The following is a 24,673-nucleotide window of genomic DNA, read 5'->3' as shown; positions in this document are numbered from 1 at the left end:
TAATCAAATTTGAAAATCATTATGATTACTGTTAATTTCCCTTGCAATTCAGAGAATTACTGGGAGATATTTATAGTGAATATGGTACTGGTTTATTTGCCTTGCTTTACTTTGCTTTTTGGACAACGGGGGGCCATGGCCTAAGCTGCAAGTGAACAAGAATAGGAAGAGCAGGTGGCCCCATGTATGTCCGCCCTTGAAAAAGAAACAAGCCCTGGAGGGAGGAGGGTCTTTCAAAGCCACCAGCTTCCCCTTCATTGGCCCTTTTCCATGGCTATCATTTGCCATTTCAATTGTCTAATGTCCCAAAGTGTGACAAAAGAAGAGAGCATCTCAATCTACAATGACATTTATCAAATTTATGGAAGTTGGGATGAGTATGATTAAAGGTGGAATTCTTCAAACAGTACATTTTCATATGATCCTTCCAGTGTCTGAACTGCTATTAACTGTATCATCAAAATAATGCAAGGCATGCAAATATCTTGAATGACAACCCTGTCATCTCCAGATGAATTGTTAAAGAATTCTTTGAGTGCACTTAGCTTATTTTTATTCTTAGTAAAATTGAAGATATTTTTGCTTAAAAATTAACTGGATTCCGAATGCAATTTATACTTATCTAGCATGACTTAAACTGTATGTTATGGTCAATAGGAAGCAATGAAGGTTTGAATCTTTTTTCCACAGTACTTCTCCCACCTAGATAATGAAATGCCGCCTAAATTTTTGGACTAAAAACAATAAACCCTATTTATTAGAGCTTTTTCAAGGTCTTAAATGTTAAATGAAACTTTTAGAATCAGTCTTTGTAGTATTTTTCTAAATGATTTAAGGCCTATTAGGGAAAATTTTCAAAACTATTTATCAAAAAATAGTTTTTGAAAACAAATTTTTATTATCAAAAACCAAAAAAAATAAAATAAAATTGTTCTTTATGATATTTCCCAAACACTGTCTTATTATCTATCTTCTAAAAAAATAAAGGAGACGGGATAGTAGATTTTTGTTTAATTAAATTTTTTTTAAAAATATCAAAATTACCTTTATTTTTAATAAAAACTCTTCTAAAATACATCACCCAGATTTAAATTCAATTGCAACAGTAATAATTAGGTCCCAAGTCTATATAGAGTGATCTGTGCAAATATTTTCTAAATATAAATGAAAATTTGGGCTTTTAACTCACCAAGGGTGTGCCCATCAGTTGAAGCAGGGTGTTAAGAACATGTATGGGGGCATTTAAAGCCCCTGGGCCCGGAGCCCATTAGAAAACATGGGCCTAGAGATCAAGGGTGAGACAAAATTCACCCAACCCCACCTAACTCAGGGCCAACACGCCCAGCCCATGATCCAGAATTGCGCCTAAACTCAAGCCCCAATAGATCTACAACTTGGGCCCAGTTGTTTCTGCCGGGCTGGGTAAGCTACAAAAGATGTCACCATCCCTTGGACTGTCTTTCTTGGGGAATGTTTTTTTTAAAAAGAATATAATAGTTTTATAAAATAATAAAAGAAATAATTTAGAACCAAGTATAGGAGGAGAGGCACACTCATTGATAAAAATCCCGGATTGGGCTTCTCTTTTCATCTACTTTGGATCTTTCTAGATAACGTTTTTATCGTATATGATGTTGATCTTTTCTTCTTTGGTTGCTCTTCTTTTCAACAAATTTTGTTCCTCATTTCTTTGTTGTTTGTGAGGATCCACAGGACAAGATAAGAAATATTTGAGGTCCACAAAAACGTCCCTTCTAACCGAAAACGCGGAAAGGAGCATGGAGGATCAAGGTATCATCGAATACGGGTTGAATATGGAAATACCTAAACTGCCCATACCTTAGAAAAAAAAATATATATTGGGAAAAAGGCAATTACGCAACATTCAACAAAAACTAATGCTACTTGGGAGGTGGCCACTTAGATGCAGTAATAACTATGGCGTGGTTGCGTTTCCATTTGGCCTTTCATTTTGTTACGTTGATGTTGCCCTGGAAATGATGCCTCCAACTCCACTCCCATCGAGTAATAGGCATATTTTCCATAGAAAATTCATCTTGTGCTAACTACATGGGTGGCAGAATAATAGTCGTTTGAACTAGTTACATGAGAGATTACTCATAAGCTAGAAAATATTGTTAAATATATATGGTAATGTGGGGGGTCAGAGACTTGATATTCTGCCTATTATCCATGTGTCGGCATTTGATCCAAGACTGAAATATTGGGAAAATGATGGAGAGAAATGGATAGAGATGATTAAAGGGGAGACTCTTTTGGAATTAACATACTAAGATGGCTAGCAAAACAGATAGCTAGCAGTGTATTGTGGCAGGTAACAAGATGTGTGAGGAAGAAGATAAGTTCGATTCTAAAAAGGAGAAGGGACCAACTCCGAACCCTCCCCAAGAGTTTTTGGGTGGGGCCCACCTCAACCCCATGGAAGAAATTAAAAGAAAAAAAGAAAAAAGAGAAGGAGAGAAAATTGAGGAGTCCCCACTACTCATGGACGCATTATAAATGGCTCCAAAGTATCATCCAAAAAAGCATGCAGACAACATAATGCATGCAAAGAAAAAAACACTGAGACAGATTGTACACTCCTTGGAGCACTTGTGGAGGTTGAATCATGAATCCAGGGCCCCACAGTCTTGTAAAAGATGTCTACCAAAGATCTCACCATTGGTGCTAGTGGTGGACCCCGGCGCTTCACCGCCGGCCACCCATTGGCACACGTGTACTCCTTCCAGTTGGGTTTGTGGTGCGTACATTGCACGTGTCTTTTCTTTGTGATAATATCCATGATCGAAGAGTGTGACTTTGTTGGAACTAAGTAGGTTAAAAGACCAAAAAGGTGGTAAAAAAAAAAAGAGAGATAAGAGAGTGATGGATTGTAGGGTTTTATTATAGGCCATTTGTGAGTTTTTGCAGGAATATAGTACGTTTAAGTGGGATCAGTGGTGTGTGCATTTGGGGTTTTCTTTTCTTTAATCTTTTTTCATCATGGGTTCTTATGATTAAGCTTTCAAGTAAAGCAGATGGATTCAAGTTCAGTTTTTAAAGTGGGTAAGCTAACCTTTTGGATTGTTGGCCACCATCAAGATTATAAAGAAAACAAATGGAAATATAGTAACATTTACGCCTAATTTAGGGTGCTAGCCACCATTCAAACTCGTTTCCAACTTGTCAATTGAGCCAACTTTAAAAACCCATGTGTAATTAATTGCAAATCTTGTGTACTTACCCACCCTTCAAACTCGTTGCCAAATTGTCTATTGAGTAGATTTTGAAAAACCAATCCCCATTTTGGCTAATTAGCCGCTATTCAAACTCGTTGCAGATTTCTGAATCGAGTAGATTTTGAAAAGCCGGCCAATTGCCAATTTTGGGTACCTGCAAACTCTGAAAGCTAGCCAGTGATCAAACTCATTGCAAGCGAATTCTCAATTGAGTAAACTTTGAAACTCAAGCAAACTTGCAAGCTAACAATCAAGAATATAAGGACTAAAAGGAATCTACCAACAATTTGCAACATTTTCGGATCAGAAACCCTACTTTGACGACATAACATTTTCTTACTCTATGATTGACACTACGCTCGTTTCTTTCTTTCCCCATCAGTAAGAGTTCCATCTTCCTCCAATTCCAATTAATCATCAAACCCCATCTCAATGATATACCCCCTCTTCCACAACTTGTTTATAATATTAATTAACATCCCAGCTCAAGATCTCAAGGAGCTAGCTATTCCCCCCCTCCCCCCTCCCTTGATGAACTTATCATGGCCGGCTTACCCGAACTTTGAGTTGAGCTGAGTTGAGTTGAGTTGAGTTGAGTTGATGATGGATCATGGGCTTTTTCCAAGTTTAAGAACATTGATTTTTCAACAATGATTTTGTTGCATCCACTAGCTAGTGATTGTGATTTACATTATTAGTGGATGGGGGCGAAAGAATTCTTCCAAGTACTGGTCGCAAACACGCGCTTGAGGCAGGCATATCTGTGGCTACCAGTACCATTATTATTTTAAGTTTCTTCATTAGCAGAAAGTGAGACATGGTTGTAGTGGGGTTTCACTTTCACTTTCGAATCTAAGTGTCCAAAACAAAGGGACCACCAAATGCCACACAGCCTACTCACAAACGAATCATAAAATAGTACAAATGAAAAAGATCAGTGTGAACAGAAAGCGACCTCTCCCCCTTAACAAAACTTCAAATTAATAAACCCACACTCATCCTTAGTTTAATCCACCACCTTAATCATTGTCCCCGTACAATCCATATAATGCATACACGTAGGTGAACCGCATCTTCCCAGAGAGCCACCATTTCCTCAGTGCTCGACTCTAAGATATTGGTTTCTTGGTTCCAATCTTCATCAGATGAGCTTATCCATGATTACATTCTCTGATTTTTTTTTCCCCCCTGTGAATTTTATGTACTTGGAAGTGGTGGGGTATTTACAAATTAAACAAATTAAACGTAAGATATGTGATACATATATAGTCTATAAATTAGGCATGGATCAGAAGGCATAATAATGGTTAGAGGCTCGAGCCGTGGCGTGAGCCTGAGGTGATCCTAACGTGGATCAATAGGTTAATTAAGTTAACAATGGCAAGGGCTAGAGACAAAAAACACATTCTATAATTAATCACCTTTTGTCTACTATTATTATTATTATTATTGAACCCTAGGTTGACGTTGACGGCTGAGATGGTAGAGAACATTCTCCTCTAGGTATAAATTAGCAACTATATGAATTTCAAACCCATGTTTTACTAGTATCTAGCACACAACCCCTTGTAGTTCCTTGCTGCATTTTCCCTTTTATTTTTTTTCCTTTTCACGTGTCTCTCTTGATTAACGAACCTGGTCTTTTTCCGTTTCAATCTCAAGCAGTAGAGCTAGAGGAAGCCGATTCTTTAGCTTTGTTAGTGTGTGTAGGGTGGTGGCTAGCTATTTTTCCCTTTTTTTTTTTTTTCCTTTGTCGAGGTAGTTAGAAAATGGCATTTGGGGAGACTAAGATAAGAAACTATGAAGAGCGGAGAGATAGAGCTCAAGTAGAAGATCTTGAGCGGAGATGCGAGGTAGGCCCAGCTGAGCGTGTGTTTCTCTTCACGGACACGATGGGTGACGCCATCTGTAGGATCCGCAACAGTCCGATGTACAAGATGCTGGTACCACTATTTTCCTTTCTTTTTTTTCTTTTTTTTTTTGACCCTCCAGTTCCCTCTTCTCTTATACCACGTTAATTTTCTCAGTCTCAGCATGCATTTTCATCCCTCATCTGCTTTCTCATGGTACATATGCATACCCTTTACCATCATCTGAATGATTAACTAATGAAGTCAGTCCGGTGTATAGGTAGCGGAGGTGGACAACCAGCTGGTTGGTGTCATCCGAGGCTCCATAAAGGTCGTAACGGTTCGAAAGCCTCCAAAGGATCTAGCCAAAGTGGGGTACGTCCTGGGGTTAAGGGTCTTAAGTCTGTACCGGCGAAGAGGGATTGGTTTGAAGCTGGTGCGTCGGCTAGAAGAATGGTTCGTGGACAACCAGGTGGATTACGCCTACATGGCCACTGAGAAGGACAATGAAGCTTCGGTAAAGCTGTTCGTGGACAAGCTCGGGTACGTGAAGTTCAGGACTCCAGCCATACTGGTGAACCCGGTGAGACGACGTGTGCATTTATCGTCCAACATTGAGATAGCGAAGCTGAAGGTAGAAGAAGCAGAGCTCCTGTACCGGAAATTCATGGCGTCGACGGAGTTCTTCTCGCAAGACATAGACAGGATACTGAGAAACAAGCTGAGCTTGGGGACATGGGTAGCTTATCCGCGAGGGGAGAGATGGGGAGAGGTTGGGGCGGATGGGAGAGTAGAGAATAGTAATTGGGCGATGCTGAGCGTGTGGAACAGTGGGGAGCTGTTCAAGCTGAGGTTAGGGAAAGCGCCGCTGTCATGCTTGGTATACGCAAAGGGGTCGAGGGTGGTTGATAGGTTGTTGCCGTGCATAAAAGTGCCGACAATACCAGATTTCTTCAATCCATTTGGGTTCTACTTCATGTACGGAGTACACAGGGAGGGGCCATTATCGGGGAAGATGGTGAGAACGCTATGCAATTATGTGCACAACATGGCTAGAAAGACAAAGGACTGTAAGGTTATTGTTACAGAAGTAGGAGGCTGCGACACCTTGAGACTTCACATCCCGCATTGGAAGTTACTGTCGTGCCCGGAGGATTTGTGGTGCATAAAAGCCTTGAAAAATGAAGAGAGGAACGGCCTCCATGAATTGACAATAACCCCACCATCAAGAGCTCTTTTTGTAGACCCAAGAGAGGTATGAAGAAACAAATTATATCCTCATCACCCCACCTCACCCTCATGTACTGTTTGATAAGTCCATCCATCTCTCTTGGTGGGAGCTTTTCTCTTGTTCCTTTCACATCTATGACAGAAAATCTCAAAAGATTTCCTTAATTAGGTGCCACCCTCGGTGTCTTTGTTCGTAACTTGCTCTTGCGCCCTCGTGATTTCGACTAATCAAGCAGGTCAGTGGTCCAGCTTTGTCTCATCTCCTCAGGTAAAAGGAAGAAGAAGAAAAATTTCAAATGGCCCCTCATTCCCACCCTCGTGTTGCGTCCCCCCACGCCCATCCCCTACCCATATGCCATTCACAATTGAATTGAAAAATTGAAATTGAAATTGAAATATGGATCCAAACCCCAATGAAAACAAGTGGCTCTCAGGGGGGAATTAGGACAAAGGATGTTTTGGGCAAACATTAGTGCTACAAATTTTCGGCGCCTTTCCCTTCATTGTTTTATGTTACACGAGCACTGTCTGATACCCAAATCCGGAATCCTTCATTTTCCCTACTCAGTATTCATATAGAAAAAACAAAGTTGGTTAGCATTTCAAGTCAATTGTCGCGCTCCCCAAACCTACTTTGGATAAAGCAGCATATGCTAGGCGTGTATCCCTCCTCCCCAAGAAGGAACTACCAGGCCACCTTACATATACATATATATACATGTTCATCATGCCCTCTTTTTCAAATGCATGTGTGGGAATTATATATAAGGATTTTTAACAGCCACTAATGATGATTAGTCCAACGATAATGACGAATACGCAGTGACGACGCCCATGATGATTGCGACTGTGATTGTGATTGTGATTGGCATTGGCTAAACAAGAGATGGGGAAGCTAGCAAATCCCAATCACAAAGAGGGCCATTATATCTTCCAAGAGTTTCCCGTCCTCAATAGGAAATTTTACTGTGAAGTGGGGCATGGGCATGGACATGGATCAGATGCAAACAAATGGTACATACGATTTAATGGACTTAATCATGGTTTTGCTGATACATGCATTTTCCTTCGATCTTTATCTTTATTTGTTTTCTGGGGCATCTTTATCCACTGTTGGAGCATCAGCAATTTACCTCAATCAAGAGGATTGTTTTTTTCATGGCATTTCATTATAACACATCCTCCCTCAATGAAAGCGGCCCTTTTTGATTGAACTCCTTTAGTCTCTACAGTGGACTGCTTTAAGTCTTATCATGGACATCTATTAGTGTACTCCTCCATGCTCATTCAGGCCATTATCACACACTTTTTGGGCATCAACTGTCTGCCCAAACTTTGAAAAAGGAAATGAAATAGAAAATGAAAAGATAAAACTCACTCAGAGTAAAGTCGCTCTCTTCATTTGCTGAAGGTGCAGATTCTGTATGGTGAAATTAAAAAACTAAAAGATCTAAAAAAAAAAAAAAAGTGATCTAAGTTCCAGCTAATGTTCGTTCCTAGAATGAGCCCGGAACTGGACCCATATCACCAATTCCTAGAATGTGCCCAGAATTGGACCCATGTCAAGTAGTGGATTTCATAGCCACCTCAGCTGTGAGCTGACATACCAAAAGCCTTTTAATCCCAAGAGATTGATGAGACAGAATCAAGCCCCCTGAGCTTGAACACATCCAAAAGTGGATACAAGGATAAGAAAGTGGCTAGGTCTTGTGCTCACTGGTTGGTAGACACAGGATCTTCCTTTAGGCCTTATTCATGGAGTTGCTTGCCTGATGGTCCCGGCTATGTTCTCTCCAAAGAGAGAGATACACATCTATAAGTATCTTTTGCTTTTTTGACACCTTGATGATCAGATTAGATTAACATAAGACCTTTCAACCACAGCTGTGACTTCAAAGCTTTTGGCATTACCTGATAATGAGGTGATTTAATTAGAATTAGCATCATATTCCAGTTCAATATGTCGCTGCTTGTCAATCAAACTCAAATTTTCAACCTAACTCTAGTATGACAAAAATTCTAGAGCATTCCCAATTTTGAATCTTAGTTCTTGATAATTATGGCTCACTTTAGACTAAATAAACCAGACCTAAATAGAAAAAAATGAAATGTGAATAGCACCAACAAAAGCCCTAATAAGAAGAAATTAAACCAAGTCACATGACATTCTTTATTAGATGTCATTTTTCTATGTGGCACTTAAATTTTACAAGCCACAGAGAAGAGGAGAGAGTGAAATGACTTGAACATGTCGCTTCTTCATTTGTCAATTGAAAATTCCTCGCAAATTTTAAAACTTACACAGAAGAGGGTAGAATGAAACGACGGATAAAAAGATAAACTACTTTCCCCAAAACCAATCAATAATTTCTTCCCATCAATAGATTCCCAACTTTTCAAACATCCCCCCCACACCCTATTTTGAAATTATATTGAAATGGAAAAACTGGGAATGCATTATGCAGTAGTGTAAGTAAGCGTCCAACCATGCTTATCTTAATGTGGGCTATGGTTGAGGAAGGCCGGGATATGTTGGGACAAGACCTGGGCCTTGCAGATTATGAAAGTGACTTTGGTTCACTGCCTCGCCCTGTCATTTTCTGAATCCATTTCTCTTACCCTTCCTCTACTCGCTGCTTTTCACCACCCCCCTCCCCTTCACACATTTTACAATGCTCTTGACCAGCTACTGCATTTTGACCCTCTCATTGGATTCTTAGAGGAAACTGAAAGAGAACTCCTGCTTTTATGTCTGGGTGTTTTTTTCCTTTTTAGCCCCCTTTATTTTATAAAAATTACATGGTATCTACACTGTATTATAAATAGATGAATAAAAGATTTGTGGCCCACGGATTTAGTTGGCCGTTCTATGGACCTTTCGCAACTTACTAAGTTACTATGGCATAGCCTGTGAGTTTGATCTCCCATGGACCGGGCTCGGTCTGGGTTCCCTCTATTTCAGACAGTCCAATGTGGCCCGAGGACTGAGCTGCTTAGACTTTTAACTGATAACGGCCTATATTACGTCCCACTCGGGGTGATGTGTGGGCCGTGCAGCTGAACTTGGCCTATGTTAAGACCCGATGATGTTGCAGATCTGGGCCTTTCATTGATCTGACCAAGGCTACTGGGCCAGCCTAATGTGGAAGCACGAGTTAGTATTTTTATTGTTTTTATTGATTCTTTATATTTTAAAATATATTTTTATTAAAAATAAAGATAATTTCGACATAGTTAAAATTTTTAATTGAATAAAATTAGGCTTCCGCACATCACCTATGAGAAATAGTAGAAACATGCTTTTTCTCAAATAAAATTACCTTTTTAACCAAGGTTTGAAATGTAAAAAAAAAAATTAAATTTTCAAAGGAAAAATTGAATTTTCGAGGGAAATTTTGGCAAAAATTGAATCGCGTGATGTAGTCGTAGGAATCGGTGCTATGTCAAAAATTCGTAAAAAATTTCCCCATTTTTTCCGTTGGTCAAACGGCCACTCCCTGCTCCCTCTCGTTCTCCTAGCCCTTATCCACCTACTCCTCTTGCTGGGCAAACCCTTAATATCGGGGAAGATGTTAGCAACCAATAGGGCCAATTCACACTCAATAATAAAAAGCCACAAATGTATATATTTAATTCCATTATAATAACAAAATATCCAAAGAATATTTTAATAAATTAATTAAATCTAATTATTTTATTTTATTGATTATCAAAAATATAAAAATTAATGACAATTTTTTTTATATCATTTATATGATTATTAAATATGAAAAATATAAATATAAAAAACACATCCATATATCATCATTTTATTTTATATTTACATCATAATTTTAATATTAATAGATAGTCAAATTGGACATATTATTATTATTAAATGTTATAATATTAATATTTAATAGAACTTATTAATGAATATATACTTACAAAATCCATATTATTTTTACAGACGTCGAATATCCATAAAATCCAATGATCGATATACCCATAATTATTGATATTTTCATTATTACCCTTGACATATAAGTTTTCCAACAAAAATACATTCAAATAATCACAAATGATTCTAAAAATATTAGAACAATTTAATAAGCTTTTTTATTTATTTATTTCATTTGGTTAGTTATAAGAATATTTTATATAGAGACACAAAACTTCAAAACATGAGATATGATATAAAATATTCTCAAATGACATTTAAATCAAATTAAAGAAAGTATACTGCATACATATTAATCATATTTGGATAAATATTTTTAAATCGTGTTTATTTTTTAAGTAAATAGAAAAAGTCAAAATATTTAATTTTTTTATTCAAATAAAAATATCATATTCAATAAATTTAATTTAATTTAATTAATATACTTCTAATTAAATAGAAAAAGTCAAAAAACAAATACCACCTTTGAATTTTTCCTGTTCTTATCGTAATCATTAGCTAACAATTATCTTGAGATACACTTATATTACTTTTAGTCTAGTCACTCAAATAAGGACTCTTAAATTAAAATTTTGATTTATTCTCATTTAATATTAATTAATTTTCAAATAAAAAGATAAAAATTCAATGTAACAATTAAGGAGTCACAAATCCAACATAACTATTTCATATTAATAGCCTCCTTTCAAACGCTCATAGCACAAAATTCATACTTATCAACAACAACAATTAATGACCAATTTTAAAGCTTTACTCAAACAAATACGTGTGAGAAACGTCAAAAAAATTGCACAAACGCGAGAGTTTCCTGCACTCAAACCCACCTTCCACAAAAAGTTAGATTCAAATCACAATCTATCCCAAGTGCCAACTTCTTTCTTTCAATTTTTTTTCTATAATTTATCTATTTACTCTATTAATTTCATTCCCACCACTATCTCCCAACTTTTAACTCAATCTTATTTTAGATTTTTTTATTTATTCTCTAAATCATTTTAAATTTGGGTAAAAATTAAATCAAACCAAAACCCCACTTCATTTTTTCTTTTTTCTTTTCTTGGTAATCCAGGGATGAAATCAGACTATGTCAGCAAGACTGTAAGATTTTTGGGCCATTTCAGTGTGTATTGTTGTCCTTATTTGAACCATTCTATTTTTAAGCAATTTAGACCACTGAATTTACAGGCCTTTTCAGAGACATGATGTTACAAAATCCATGGACCAAATGGTAAAATTTCTTCGGAGTTTGCAGGAAAATTTGAGAACTTTCTTATCATTGATGGTGGGTTCTGGTCATTATCGGCTTCATGGGTTATGGGTCCCTATCTAATTAACAATATTGTCCCACATGAACTGTTATGAAATTGCAAGATTTTATTTTATTTTATTTTTTTTAAATTATTGCATCAACAAATAATTGATATGAATTACGAATGTCTAATTAAAAAGCCTGATTCGCGTGCATACGAAAACTTTTTATCTAAGAATAAAATCTTACGTGTACAAAATAAATCTCCACTTTTTCTATAGTGACACTTGTTGAATTAGTTAGCAAATGAAGTTGAATTTTTTTTTTTAGGTGATTAAATGCTCAAAGACCATTTCAAAAAGACCTGCTATAATTCCTCAAAAAATAATGGTGGAATTCACTCACATCACACCTCACACAACACACAAGACTGAAGGGACGGAGAAGGGGCCACCGTGTTGAAAACCCCATCCATCATCAGCATAGTGGACTCCACACCATACATCCACGCACCTCCCTCGTCACTCCCCCACCCTACACCCAAGAGGTTACACATACAGACACCCACAGCTCGCCACCAAGTCCACAATCGCCAACGCTTTCTTCTCTCTCTGGCCCTCTCTCTTTCTCTCTCTGTCTCTCTCAGAGTATTGAATTTTTGGAGCCAATGGCCTCGTGCGTAGGCGATACGGCTCGGGCACTGGCCTGCCGGGACGGAAGAGCAGCGGCGCACCTGAAGCTGGTATCAATCTTCGTAATCTTCATCACCAGTGTGGTGGGCATCTCCTCCCCGGTGATGCTTGCCCGGGTTTTCCAAGGCAAACCCATGTACGACAAGGCGATTCTCATCATCAAGTGCTTCGCCGCCGGCGTGATTCTCTCCACCTCCCTCGTCCACGTCCTCCCTGACGCCTTCGCCGCCCTCTCCGACTGCCACGTCGCCTCCCACCACCCCTGGAAGGACTTCCCTTTCTCCGGCCTCGTCACCATGATCGGCGCCATCCTCGCCCTCCTCGTCGACCTCACCGCCTCCGCCCATGTCGACAGCCACAAGCCCAGTCACTACACCCCAATTGGGACCCAAGAAGAATTGCCCACTCACGCCAAGAAATTGACCGAGTTCCGGGTTGAAACGGCGGTACTGTCGGTGAGTTGCCCTGACAAACAAGGTGAAGAGCTGGTGAAGCTGAAGCAGAGACTGGTGTCTCAAGTATTGGAGATTGGAATCATATTCCACTCGGTCATCATAGGCGTTACCATGGGTATGTCTCAAAATCAATGCACCATCAGACCTCTCGTCGCTGCCCTCGCCTTCCACCAGATTTTTGAGGGTTTGGGCCTCGGAGGCTGCATTGCTCAGGTAAAACCCTCATCTTTAGATCTTGAGAAGAAAATTCAAAGTCACTGTCACTGAGACGACTTCGCAGTTTTTTGTGGAGACCATTAGTTACTTGTTTGACCCGACATTTTCTATAGACTGAGGATGGAGTGGGCATAGATTTTATCAATTGATATGGACAGAGAATAAGATGAACTCAGATTTCAACAGGTTACAGAAAATCAATGATAATAAAATTTTGTTGACATGATTTGCAGGCGGGTTTCAACTTTGGAACAACAGCGTATATGTGCTTTATGTTTGCAGTGACGACTCCAATGGGAATTGTACTGGGAATGATCATATTTTCTGCGACAGGTTACGATGACAGTAGTGCGAATGCTTTGATCATGGAGGGGCTGCTGGGGTCCTTATCATCGGGTATACTCATATACATGGCCCTTGTTGATCTCATTGCAGTAGATTTCTTCCACAACAAGATGATGGCTTCAGCTCCATTGTTGAAGAAGGCTTCTTTCATTGCCTTGACCCTTGGCTCCGTCTCCATGTCTGTTCTGGCCCTTTGGGCCTGAATTTTAGTTTTGCTTGTTGAGAGTTGAGACCAATGCCCATGATGACGAGTCCATGTGAGATTGTATGGCGTATAACTCTATAAAGAGTTTTAGGTTCATTTGTATATAACATCACGTTCATGAATCCCAATAGTCTTCCTAATTTTCTGTTCAAAAACTGCCCTTTGAATCCAAATACTTCTGTGGCATATTAATGAACTTCATGGAAGAAACCCGAGTCCGTGGCTTGATTACCCACTTCATGCATTTCATTAAACATATTCATAAATTTCTAACTAATTCATTAAAAGCCGTAGAATTAGGTAGAGAGGTTTTAAAGTAGGGTACAAATGGTACGATTTTGGTACCACATGAACATCATTAATTGGGGTTGTCCCATGTTTGGTCTTCTTGTTATCTCAGTTTTACTGTTTTTTACCATGTTTTTCATTTTGTTTTCTTGATCCGGATTCTGGGGCTGCAACTTAGGCGGATCCAAACCTTCCATTGCCTAATCTCATGAGGTTGAGGTTAGGTTTGAACTAGAAAAATATCAATTTAAAGATATTAAAATTGAAGATTTGAGTGACCCATTGACATTCAAACATACATATTAATAATTATTCATTAACTTTTAAATTATGTTATCTAGTATTTTATTTAAATATCTTTTTTATTTAATTATTAAAGCATTTTAGAATATTGAAATTTGAGTTTTAGGATTGTCTTTTATGTCTAAATCAATTACCATCCATCACATTTTAGGGCTTTGAAATATTTTGATTTTAATATGATTTATATGACAAATTTGAAATACTTATTTTTTTTAGTTACTTATAAGAACTTATAATAATTCATGGGAACTTGTCCATATATCGATAGTGGATGTATCATAGGTTAACCTATCCAATTCATTCAAGTTGTAATTCTATTTAGTTTTATATGTTTGTATCTTTGTTAAAATATTCATATTTCATCATACATTTGAACTGTCCAAATTAAAATTTTGATATAATATGTTAAATGGATTGTATAGATTTTTTCTAAAACAATGTTGGTGAAACTTGATGGATTCACAAGTGAAATGAATGTGTCTCCTATGTATTTGGACTCGATAGGAAAAGAAACTCCCAAATAGTTTCTTCTTTCTTATGTGCCATGCAAAGAGGGTAGGGTAGGTAGATATGTCCTCATTGTGTTTGAAGGCTTAGTGGAGAATGCCGTGGAAAGGCTGTCTTGTGTTACTGCTTGCTAATATTTTAGCTTTCTTCAACCTTTTGTTTCGTCTTTACTGGGTATTGTGCGCTTGAACTTTGTTGAAGTGGATGTGTAACACAGCCCACTATACACTCACTACAGCAAAATTGGTTTTTTAATAAATGTACAATTTTGATTTGTTAATTTAATTAAGAGCAAATTCTAGCGTCAAGAAATTAACTTCGTGTCATCTTTAGGATCATACATCCCCTAGGAGTGGCTTAAATGATAATCAAGAGCTCAATGAAAGGGACTTTTTCATTTTTCCTGGGTGTTGTTAGCTTAGGAGGGAACTTACTGTTGTGGAAGTCAGAACTGCCCATATCATGTTGTAGTGGCACCAATAGGGATTGCAATAGTGGAAGACATGGGTAGACTAAGATTAGATTTTTTAAGGTTTAAATCTACAATTATTTGGAATTTATACTAACATTAGTAGTTTGAAGCAGCAAGGTCCCGTAGCTCAGTTGGTTAGAGCGTTGGTCTTATGAGCCGAAGGTCGCGGGTTCGAGCCCCGCCGGGACCAAATAAGATTTAACATTATTTTATTTCCTTCCGCCTTTCATTTTCTTCATATTTCATTTAGTTCAACTTCTTTCAAATTAAAACATGAATCTCTCTTTAAAAAAAATCTTTTTAATTTCATAATTACTTTTTATAAAATTATAATTTTTATTATTAAATAATTTTATGATAAAATTTGTTTTCATTTAAATAAAAATAACAAACCTATTTTTATTTTATTTATGTTGAGATTGAATTTCTTTGAGAATAAATTTCTTTAATTTTAATTATTTAATAAAATAAAATTAGAATTCAAAATAAATCATATTTTATAAAAACTAATTTTTCATTAAATGGATGAAAAACTAAAAATTTTGATTATATTTCTTTAAATTATTTTAATAAAATAAAAATAATGATGAAATTAGGGAATGCATTATTTTCACTTGATATGACATTGAAATAGTTTTATAAATTCTATTTTGAAATTTTTGAAAAATAAATTATAATTTAAAAATAAAAATTTGAAATAATGTACGAAAATTGTGGGTACCTTCTTCACATTTTTGTAGTCTAATTTAATTTTTAAGTTTTTTAAATTTTAAAACTTATCTTCAAAACGTCTATAATGTATCTCAAAATATTATTATTCAACTATTTTATTGTTAAAAAAAATTAATCTTAAAATTTAAAAAGAAAGTAAATATTTTAGGAACGAAAAATGTGAGCACAGTGTGAAAAAGAATAATTTTCTATTTTATTTTGTTTTCTAAAGTTGTTTCTAAAGAACAACAATTGAATAATGGTATAAATTTTTTAAAAACAAATTTGTTTTTAAATTATTATTATTTAGCGAAAAAAACTCTTAAATTTTTTTTAAAAATAAAAATAAATTTTATTTCAAACTATGCACAATGTGAGAATTTTTTAAATAAAAAGAAAAAATATATATATTTTAAACCATATGTATAGATATTATGATTTTTTTTTTTCATTCTTATCTTTACTAAATATTAAAATGGAAACAAATTATCATTCCAACTTTATATTCATATATGCATCCAAACAGAATAATCAAAACGGTCAAATTCATTCATATTCAAGAGAGAATAAGAATGAAAACAAAATATTTATTCTCATTTCTTTTTCCCACGTACCAAACACATCCTAACTTGAAAACAATTTTTAAAAACAAACATCACAAAACATGACCAAACATACCTTTACAACCATATCGGTGATATTGTCCTTTTATGATTTAATCTTATACACGCGAGATAAGAGCAATAGTATTGTTCAATAAGTCATGCTAAAAACAACTAAATTAAGTTTATATAGTTTTTATAATTATATTCAAATATATTATAGTTAATGTTATATAAAATATGGTGGAATTTAACTATGGTGTAATTTTAATTTCATATAATTAGCTTAATTTTTTAAAATGATCATGGTCCAACTACTTGATATCTTTGCTTAACCTATGATCAAAATGTTGAATATCAATACAAATACTCATTCCATATTAAAACATTACCATATTCATTTTTATGTCGAATTTAAATGTTTAATAATTTGTTAAAAATAAAACAATGTGGCTAAGGTATTTGATGAAAATTTTATTTTTATAAATAAATATGTTTTATATCATTTTCGTTTCTATTTTTATCCAATTCCATTTTTTTTATCTCAATATTTATGTCTAATTTATTTCATATAAACCCAAAATTATTAAGGAAGAAAAAAAATGGAGGAAGAAGAGGCAAAAGAAGAAGAGAGATGATGAAAAGCAACAATAACCGTTACTCTCTTAATTGGGTACCTTAATTTTTTTTTTCAAACTTAAAATAACCTATTGTAGACCCCCAATTTTGGGTTATATTTGCAGCTATTCATTTTTGCCACATGTTGAGATTTTGAATGGCCACGTGTTGCCCCTAGATTAGTCACTAGGAAGTCACATTAGTAGGCTAAAGGGGGAATGAGAGAATGACATGTGTAGGGGAGAATATTCTTGAAAACGGTTTTGAAGATTTGGGGAAGTCTGCAAGTTGTTGGAGACAGAGGGCGGTGTTGGTTGCTGGAGGAGCATCGGTCGCTTGAGGGGCAAGTTTTACAAAGAAAAGGAAGATTGTTGGAAGGAGAGGAGGACGGAAGGTGGAAACAGGGTGCATTGCGCTCGAGAGAAAACATACCAGGTATGACCACTGCGATTTTCTTGTCTTTCATTCTTTCACCACTTTGCTCCATTCTCTGTTGATTTTTTAGCATTATCTTATTGATTGGGAGTGGGCATTGAGAATCACATGTTTAGCATATCATTATGAGGTCATTCCACCACCTATTGTCACAATGCCACCTCCCATTGTCACTACTATTGATGATACTAGATTGGCCGATCAGGAGGCCAAAGTTGATAGGCTTGAGTCCATGATGAGATAGATCAGATTGCAGGACGAAGGTTTGACTTAAGATGATTGGAATGACATATCAGCGGCTAGCTTGCCCGCCAAGTTTCGCATGCCAAACATTGAGCATTATAGTGAGATTGGTTGTCCCAAGATCCACTTCAGACTATACAGCATAGTCATTAGAGCACACGGGATAGATGATACACAATTGGTGGCCCTTTTCCCCATGTCACTTAGTGGGGTAGCTCAAAGATGGTTTGCTTCAGTTGAGCCTTCGAGATTTTGAGATTCCGTACATGGGATGATGTAGCTCACGAGTTCTTGACCCAGTTCACTTTTAGCGCTGACATTGATGTATCTAGGCGAGAATTGGAGGCCATCGGACAGAGGCCAGATGAGTCTATTTTTTCATTTGTTAGTTGTTGAAGGGCAAAAGTGGCTGGTATGATAGATCAGCCTAAGGAGCAAGATCAGATTGATACAGTTCTTCGAAACCTACAGGCGAGGTTTGCTAAGTGCCTCGTGGGCATTCCATTTCAAGATCTTAAGAGTCTAGTTCATGCAGTTTTCAGTGTTGAGGAGGTCATTGCTCAAGGATTATGGACATATACTGCTCATTCCCTTAACAGTAAGGGGAAGAAGCCGATTGGATCATCTAGTAGATTTGGAGAGGTTGGCACTATTAGCTATCAGCATCAGAGGCCCGCACATTATTCACCTTACAGGCCTCCTATAGTTAGAGCTCATTTATCTCATCCATAGTATCAGTATGATAGATGGATCACAATGAGAGAGTGGTTTGATTGCTTGATGATGTTGTTGAGGCAGATGGATCGTCATGGAGCATCCAGATTTGAGTCATTGCACATGACTTTTGGTATGATCAGAGAGACTAATTTTATGAGACGATGGTGAGTGGCATGTAATGATAGAGTGGGGTGATTGTCAAAGGACATTGATGATTATCACAGAGCATCAGTGAAAGCTTTCACATGATTTCAAAGAGGTTGATATGACTATGTTGGATGGATGTCAGTCTTTAGTATTGACCATGTGAGATCTTAAAAGCACGATGTTTGAGGTTGTGGTCAAAGGATGATTGGCCATCATTTCATGAGCCCATTTACTATATCACCCTCGCATATAGAGTTACTCGTTGCTAGCCCTTTGATATTCACATGAGCACCATAGCCTTTTCTTTCATCACCTCATTTACCTATTACACCGGGTTGGGGACCCTATAGTATTTACATGCTTTGATTAGATACGTCATGAGTTATAGACTTGACATACATATTCAGACATCATCTCTCACTTTTCATTGTGATATTTTCCAATTTGACATTATCTCATCACTTTTTTTTCCGGCATCACATATCACCACTTGTGATATTCGTTTTTCGTCTTTTCTCTCATCACTACTTACTCGACATTATCCTTGTTTCACCTTGAGTGGTGGTTTTTCACACGTTACTACATGGGGGATTGTCACATTTTTCCCCCCGTTCACCCCATGGGCAATGGTTCAGAGATCTTAGTTTGAGAGGTTGTCTTATTAGTGAGGATTCGTTCTTCATATGTGGAGAGGGTTTGATCATTTGGGTATGTATTTTCATTTGAGGTCATTCATTATTGATTAGAGTATGCACAAAAAAAAAAAAAAAATACGATTGCGCATTCTTCATTGTATCATTCTCCATTGGACATATGTATGGACACACCAATTTGCTTCATTGAGTCTATGTGTTAGAGAGAGTTCGTATGAGAGCTTTTTTTTTTAGATTCTATCTTGGTATATATTTTGGGTGAGAGTATGAGTCGCCGATTCAATTTTTGTGAGAGCTGCGAGTGATCTTTCTTTAGGATTTCTAGATCATTTCCCTATTCGTCATTATATCCATTTTTATGTGACTTATCTCCATGCTTTGATGTAGGTTGACTATCACTCACTTTTCTATCTCTTTGCTTTCTTTTATTTTTATTTTATTATTCCATTTTACTCCACTTCATCTGATTTCTTTCTTTTCTCATCCTACTTGATATTTGACTTGGGTTCAGCATCCACACTTTATTCTTACTTATTCGATATGTTCATTCCTTTATCATCACTTTTTGTGAGAGAATCCTTCGGTCCATGAATCATGATGTTTTCTAGACATTGCATCTCATGCATGAGGGGTATGAGGATTATATCATTAGAATTATTGAGCCTAGTTTCCATTCATTTCTTCACCTTATTACCCTAGTTTACGTTATGTCCTGAGTCTTAAGACCATCCTAAGGCCATGACTTCACATATTGTGCTTAACGGCTCACACATGGACAATACTTGAGATTGGCTGGAGATTATTTCTTGGAGCATGATGGATGAGGAACTATGATATGACTTACACTAGGGCATACCCCTCTTATCAGTGATGGATTTTCGGAGGTGATGTGATCTACACTGGGGCATACCCCACTCATTGATGACAGTTTCTTTCAGGATGATACCTTTCATTGGGGCATAGCCACCCTATTGGATCCTCTACACTGGGGTATAGTCATTTCAGAGAGCACTTTTATTGGAGATACAGTCATTCTACTCGATATTCTACATTGAGACACACTTCACTCATTAATGGTTGATTTTTGAGATGATGGTTTGTTTTGAGACACGGTTGCTTCAAAGATTGTGCATGGTAGACATAGCCACTCTATCATTTCTTGTGGAGCATAAACTGATTAAGGTTTGTTGAGATTATATTGGAATTTTCATTTTCAGCATTGATGGATGAGATTGAACTTGTTATGAGAACACATATTGAGACATAGCCCTCTCATTGGCGACAAACTTTGATTTATCTTAGAGCATAGTCATTGTAGATGGTTTATATTGGGGCATAGTCACTTCATTCACATTCATATAGCACGGGGGTTCTGATTCATATGGGTTATGTTGAGATGTTTCCATTTTTGGCACTAGGAGTAAAGATTGATTAATTTGTTGATGTGCACTAGGCATGATCCTCCTCAGCAGTTGTTGACTCGGATATACTAATTTATACTGGGGCATAGCCGGGATGGAGAGTATTTTTCATTGGATCACAGCCACCCTATTGGATCCTTTACACTAGGGCATATCTATCTTTTGGAGGGAGATCATATTGATTCTTTACGTTGGAGCATCTGACGAGTGATATAAAGATCATTGGATTGTTTCATGTTGTCCTCATTGCATACTAGGGCATAGCCGCCTAGTTGGACATTTTGACATTGAGACTTGACTTTTTGTTTATGATTGTTGTTTTCGATAGATTATAGAGCTATTGATACATTGGGTTTAGACTTCTCGGCATACTTGGATGATCTCGGATACCTACCTACTTTCATTTTATACTCAAACATTTCACCCTTGATATTTTCATGCTTTCTATATTATCAGAGCTTGATCATTACTTTCTTTTTATCCCACACATCTCACCATAATACATGACCTCACACCCCTCTCTTGATCAGGAGCAGATGTAGATCAGTCATCGATTTCTTTGGTTGTGCTTTCAACATCTTTTGGACTTTAGATTTAACATCTTCCATGATGGCAAGGTCTGATAGATTGTTGATTTATTAGTGATGATGCTTTCATTTTGACAATTGACATGTTGAGTGTTGATTTCCTTGCTCTTTGCATCTTGAGCATTGGTCATCATTGTTTTTATCCATCGGTTAGTTTTGTTTTGTTAGCATGGTATCATGATACATGGTCTTGTTTGGCATTACCTATTCGAAGTAGGACATTTTCATTACATGATGGATGAACATATTTCAAAGTACAGTAGTTTTGTGGCATTTCATAGCTCAGTTTGTTCACCGTCACATACTGGGGCATACCCCATTCGAGAGAGCACCATACCTTTCAGCAAAATTTCATTCACCTTTTGATCTAGTTGTTGACTCCTGCGAGTTGCATACTGGGGCATGCCCTCCTTTCTTGGGATCATTGGATCTTTCATAAGTTTCATATTGGGGCATATCACCTCCTATCGAGTTTGCTTGCATCGTTATCCTGGTTATCTTTTAGCTTTGAGCCACTTGATCAGATCATCATCATTCATTGTCATGTCAATTCAGTTTGAGTTGGGACCGCACCTATATCGATCGATCATTGTCATGTTAGTTTGAGTTTGAGTTTTTTAGTTGAGACCGCATCTATATCAACCGATCACCGTCTTGTCAATTCAACTTGAGTTTCTAGGACCGCACCTATACTGATCGGTCATTGTCTTGTCAGTTTGAGTCTAAGTTTTTGGGGTCGCACCTATATTGATTGACCATCTTCCTATTAGTTCGAATTTAGTTTGAGTTTTCGGGACTGGACTTATATCAATCAGTCATTTCTTAAGCCGCGCCTACATTGAGTTTGCATTTTTTGGATCACACCTATATCGATCGGTCATCTTCCTATCAGTTTGAGTTTTTCAGGACTGCACCTATATATATCGGTCATTCTTCCTATCAGTTTGAGTTTGAGTTTTCAAGTTAGGACCGCACCTATATCGATCAACCATCTTCCTATTAGTTTGAGCTTAGTTTGAGTTTTCGGGACCGCATCTATATCGATCAGTCATCTTTCGTGTTAGTTTTAGTTTTCAGGATTGCACATATATCAATCGGTCATCTTCCTATTAATTTGAGTTTTTTGGGACCACACCTATATCAATCAGTCATTTTTTCAGTCAGTTTGAGTTTGAGTTTTCGAGTTGGGATTGTATCTATATCGATCTGTCATCTTTTTGTTAGTTCAGTTGAGTTTTTCGGGATCGCCCCTATATCAATTGACCATCTTCCTATCAGTTTGTGTTCAGTTTAGGTTGGGACCGCACCTATATCGATCGATCATTATCTTATTAGTTTGAGTCTGAGTTTTTGGGGTCGCACCTATATCGATCAACCATCAGTTTGTGTTCAGTTTGAGTTGTGACCGCACCTATATCGATCGGTCATTCATTTTGTCAGTCGAGTTGAGTATTGTTCGGCTTCGAGCCTCGCCTACCTTGAGTTTGCGTTTTTTAGGTCGCACCTATATCGATCGGCCATTTTTCTATCAGTTTGAGTTCAATTTGAGTTTTTGGGACCACACCTATATTGATCGATCATTTTTCGTGTTAGTTTAAGTTTTTAGGACCTCACCTATATCGATCAGTCATCTTCCTATCAGTTTGAGTTTTTCGAGACCACACCTATATTGATCGGTCATTTTTTTGTCAGTTCAGTTGATTTTCTTGGGACCGTACCTATATCGATCGACCATCTTTCTATCAGTTTGAGTTTTTGGGACCCACTCCTATATTCATCGGTCATCGTCTTGTCAGTTTGAGTTTGAGTTTTTGGGACTACTTCTATGTCGATCGATCATCTTCCTATCAGTTTGTATTCAATTCGAGTTGGGATCGCACCAATATCGATCGGTCATCGTCTTGTAAGTTTGAGTTTTTTGGATCGCACTTATATCGATCGGACATCTTCTTGTTAGTTTATGTTCAGTGCGAGTTGGGACCACACCTATATCGATCGATCATTATCTTATCAATTGAGTTGAGTTTTGTTCGGCTTCGAGCCACGCCTACCTAGTTAAGTATGTTCGGCCTTGAGCCCCACTTTATCCTCCCTTTGAGTTCATGGCACATATTTCGGTTATGTTGTCAGGCGCCCTATGCTTATCGTTCTCATGTAGTACACATATAGTCGTTCCCTTTGGACGCATTCTTTTCTGTACTCTAGGGTGGTTCAACTGTTACTTTTAGAGTCTGACATTGACCTTCAAGTCACTTTTGGAGAATTCTTAGAGAGTTTGAGTCCTTGGTGCAACTTTAGAGGTGCTTTGTGAGATGTTTTTCTCTTAGGATTAGAACCCTTTTGTTCATCTATTGGCCTTAGCGAGTTGATATTTTACAAATGTCCCTTTGGGAGTCTCTTTTGTTTTTTGGTAGAGTTCACTTCATTCCACTCACTATTTACACTTTCTTTTCACTTAAGTGTTCACATTCCTTGCACTCATGAGCTCTACCGAAGAGGGGCATATTTGTAGACCCCTAATTTTGGGTTATATTTGCAGTTATTCATTTTTGCTACATGTTGAGATTTTGATGGCCACATGTTGCTCTTAGATTAGTCATTAGGAAATCACATTAGTGGGTCGAAAGGGGAATGAGAGAATGACACATGTTGGGGAGAATATTCTTGAAAACGGTTTTGAAGATTTAGGGGAGGCTGCAAATTGTTGGAGACAGAGGGCGGTGTTGATTACTGGAGGAGCATCGGCTGCTTGAGGAGTAAGTTTTACAAAGAAAATGAAGATTGCTAGAAGGAGAGGAGGACGGAAGGTGGAAGCAGGGTGCATTGTGCTCAAGAGGAAACATACCAGGTATGGCCACTGCAATTTTCTTGTCTTTCATTCTTTTCACCACTTTGCTCCATTCTCTATTGATGTTTTAACATTATCCTGTTGATTGAGAGTGGACATTGAGAGTCACATGTTTGTTCCGAATGATCTCTAAGTTGATTTGATTGCACTATAGTGTGGTCATTTCCTTTTATTTGGCGTTGTTGGGGTTGTTTTGGCTTTGTGTTTTTTTTAGATATTTTCAGTTGTGTTTTTGGTTCATGTTTGAAACCCTTTTTGTCCACCCCACTCAATTTTCAAGCTTACCGATTGCTCATGAGATGAAGCTTTGACTAATGGTTTTTTTTTTTCCTTTTAGTTATATTTATTCTCGTTTTGTCTCTGTTTTCCCTTCATTTTATTTTCCTCTGTTTCTGGCTTTCAATGGAGGACAGGCATTCGTTCAGTGGTTTAAAGTGAGTTGGGCGGAGTAAGATTGCGGGCTATGAGTTTTACAAAAAGGCAAAAGTCAACGTCTAATTGATGACGATTCTATCTAATTGATTTGTTTTTTGGCAAGATTCCTTGTTCGTCGACGAATTTGTCTGCATCGCCAATTGGTAGCAGAAACGATGCCTTCTCAAGCGGATCTGGACCGTCAAATCAAACACCTGATGGATTGTAAGCCTTTACCGAAGGCGGAGGTGAAAACGTTGTGAGCAGGTGAGAGCAGTTCTCTTGG

General features: G+C 37.2%; 2 protein-coding genes and 1 non-coding gene across 3 annotated transcripts; all 3 read left to right on the top strand.

Moving 5' to 3' along the window:
- The first annotated feature begins 4,805 nt into the window (after window positions 1-4,805).
- On the top strand, window positions 4,806-6,494 carry LOC100255293 (probable N-acetyltransferase HLS1-like). The gene is made up of 2 exons (XM_002278584.4): window positions 4,806-5,182; window positions 5,370-6,494. Exons 1-2 carry the CDS (start codon window positions 5,009-5,011, stop codon window positions 6,348-6,350), a joined length of 1,155 nt encoding a protein of 384 aa, XP_002278620.1. The 5' UTR covers window positions 4,806-5,008; the 3' UTR covers window positions 6,351-6,494.
- A 5,336-nt stretch (window positions 6,495-11,830) lies between these two features.
- Window positions 11,831-13,576, top strand: LOC100250102 (zinc transporter 6, chloroplastic). The gene is made up of 2 exons (XM_002276195.5): window positions 11,831-12,868; window positions 13,105-13,576. Exons 1-2 carry the CDS (start codon window positions 12,176-12,178, stop codon window positions 13,417-13,419), a joined length of 1,008 nt encoding a protein of 335 aa, XP_002276231.1. The 5' UTR covers window positions 11,831-12,175; the 3' UTR covers window positions 13,420-13,576.
- Window positions 13,577-15,107: 1,531 nt separating this feature from the next.
- On the top strand, window positions 15,108-15,181 carry TRNAI-UAU (transfer RNA isoleucine (anticodon UAU)). The gene has a single exon. It is a non-coding gene; the product is annotated as a tRNA-Ile (tRNA).
- Window positions 15,182-24,673: the final 9,492 nt, after the last annotated feature.

Source organism: Vitis vinifera, chromosome 6 (genome assembly GCF_030704535.1).
Source record: "Vitis vinifera cultivar Pinot Noir 40024 chromosome 6, ASM3070453v1".
Taxonomy (NCBI): domain Eukaryota; kingdom Viridiplantae; phylum Streptophyta; class Magnoliopsida; order Vitales; family Vitaceae; genus Vitis; species Vitis vinifera.
The sequence above is the reverse complement of the archived record's forward strand: the minus strand, read 5'-3'. Positions and strand labels throughout refer to the sequence as shown.

Excerpts from the sequence above, each read along its gene's own strand:
- LOC100250102 (XM_002276195.5), top strand. The coding sequence starts at position 12,176 with ATGGCCTCGTGCGTAGGCGATACGGCTCGGGCACTGGCCTGCCGGGAC. Across the intron at positions 12,869-13,104 it reads TCGGAGGCTGCATTGCTCAG|GCGGGTTTCAACTTTGGAAC; the intron begins GTAAAACCCTCA and ends CATGATTTGCAG.
- LOC100255293 (XM_002278584.4), top strand. The coding sequence starts at position 5,009 with ATGGCATTTGGGGAGACTAAGATAAGAAACTATGAAGAGCGGAGAGAT. Across the intron at positions 5,183-5,369 it reads GTCCGATGTACAAGATGCTG|GTAGCGGAGGTGGACAACCA; the intron begins GTACCACTATTT and ends TCCGGTGTATAG.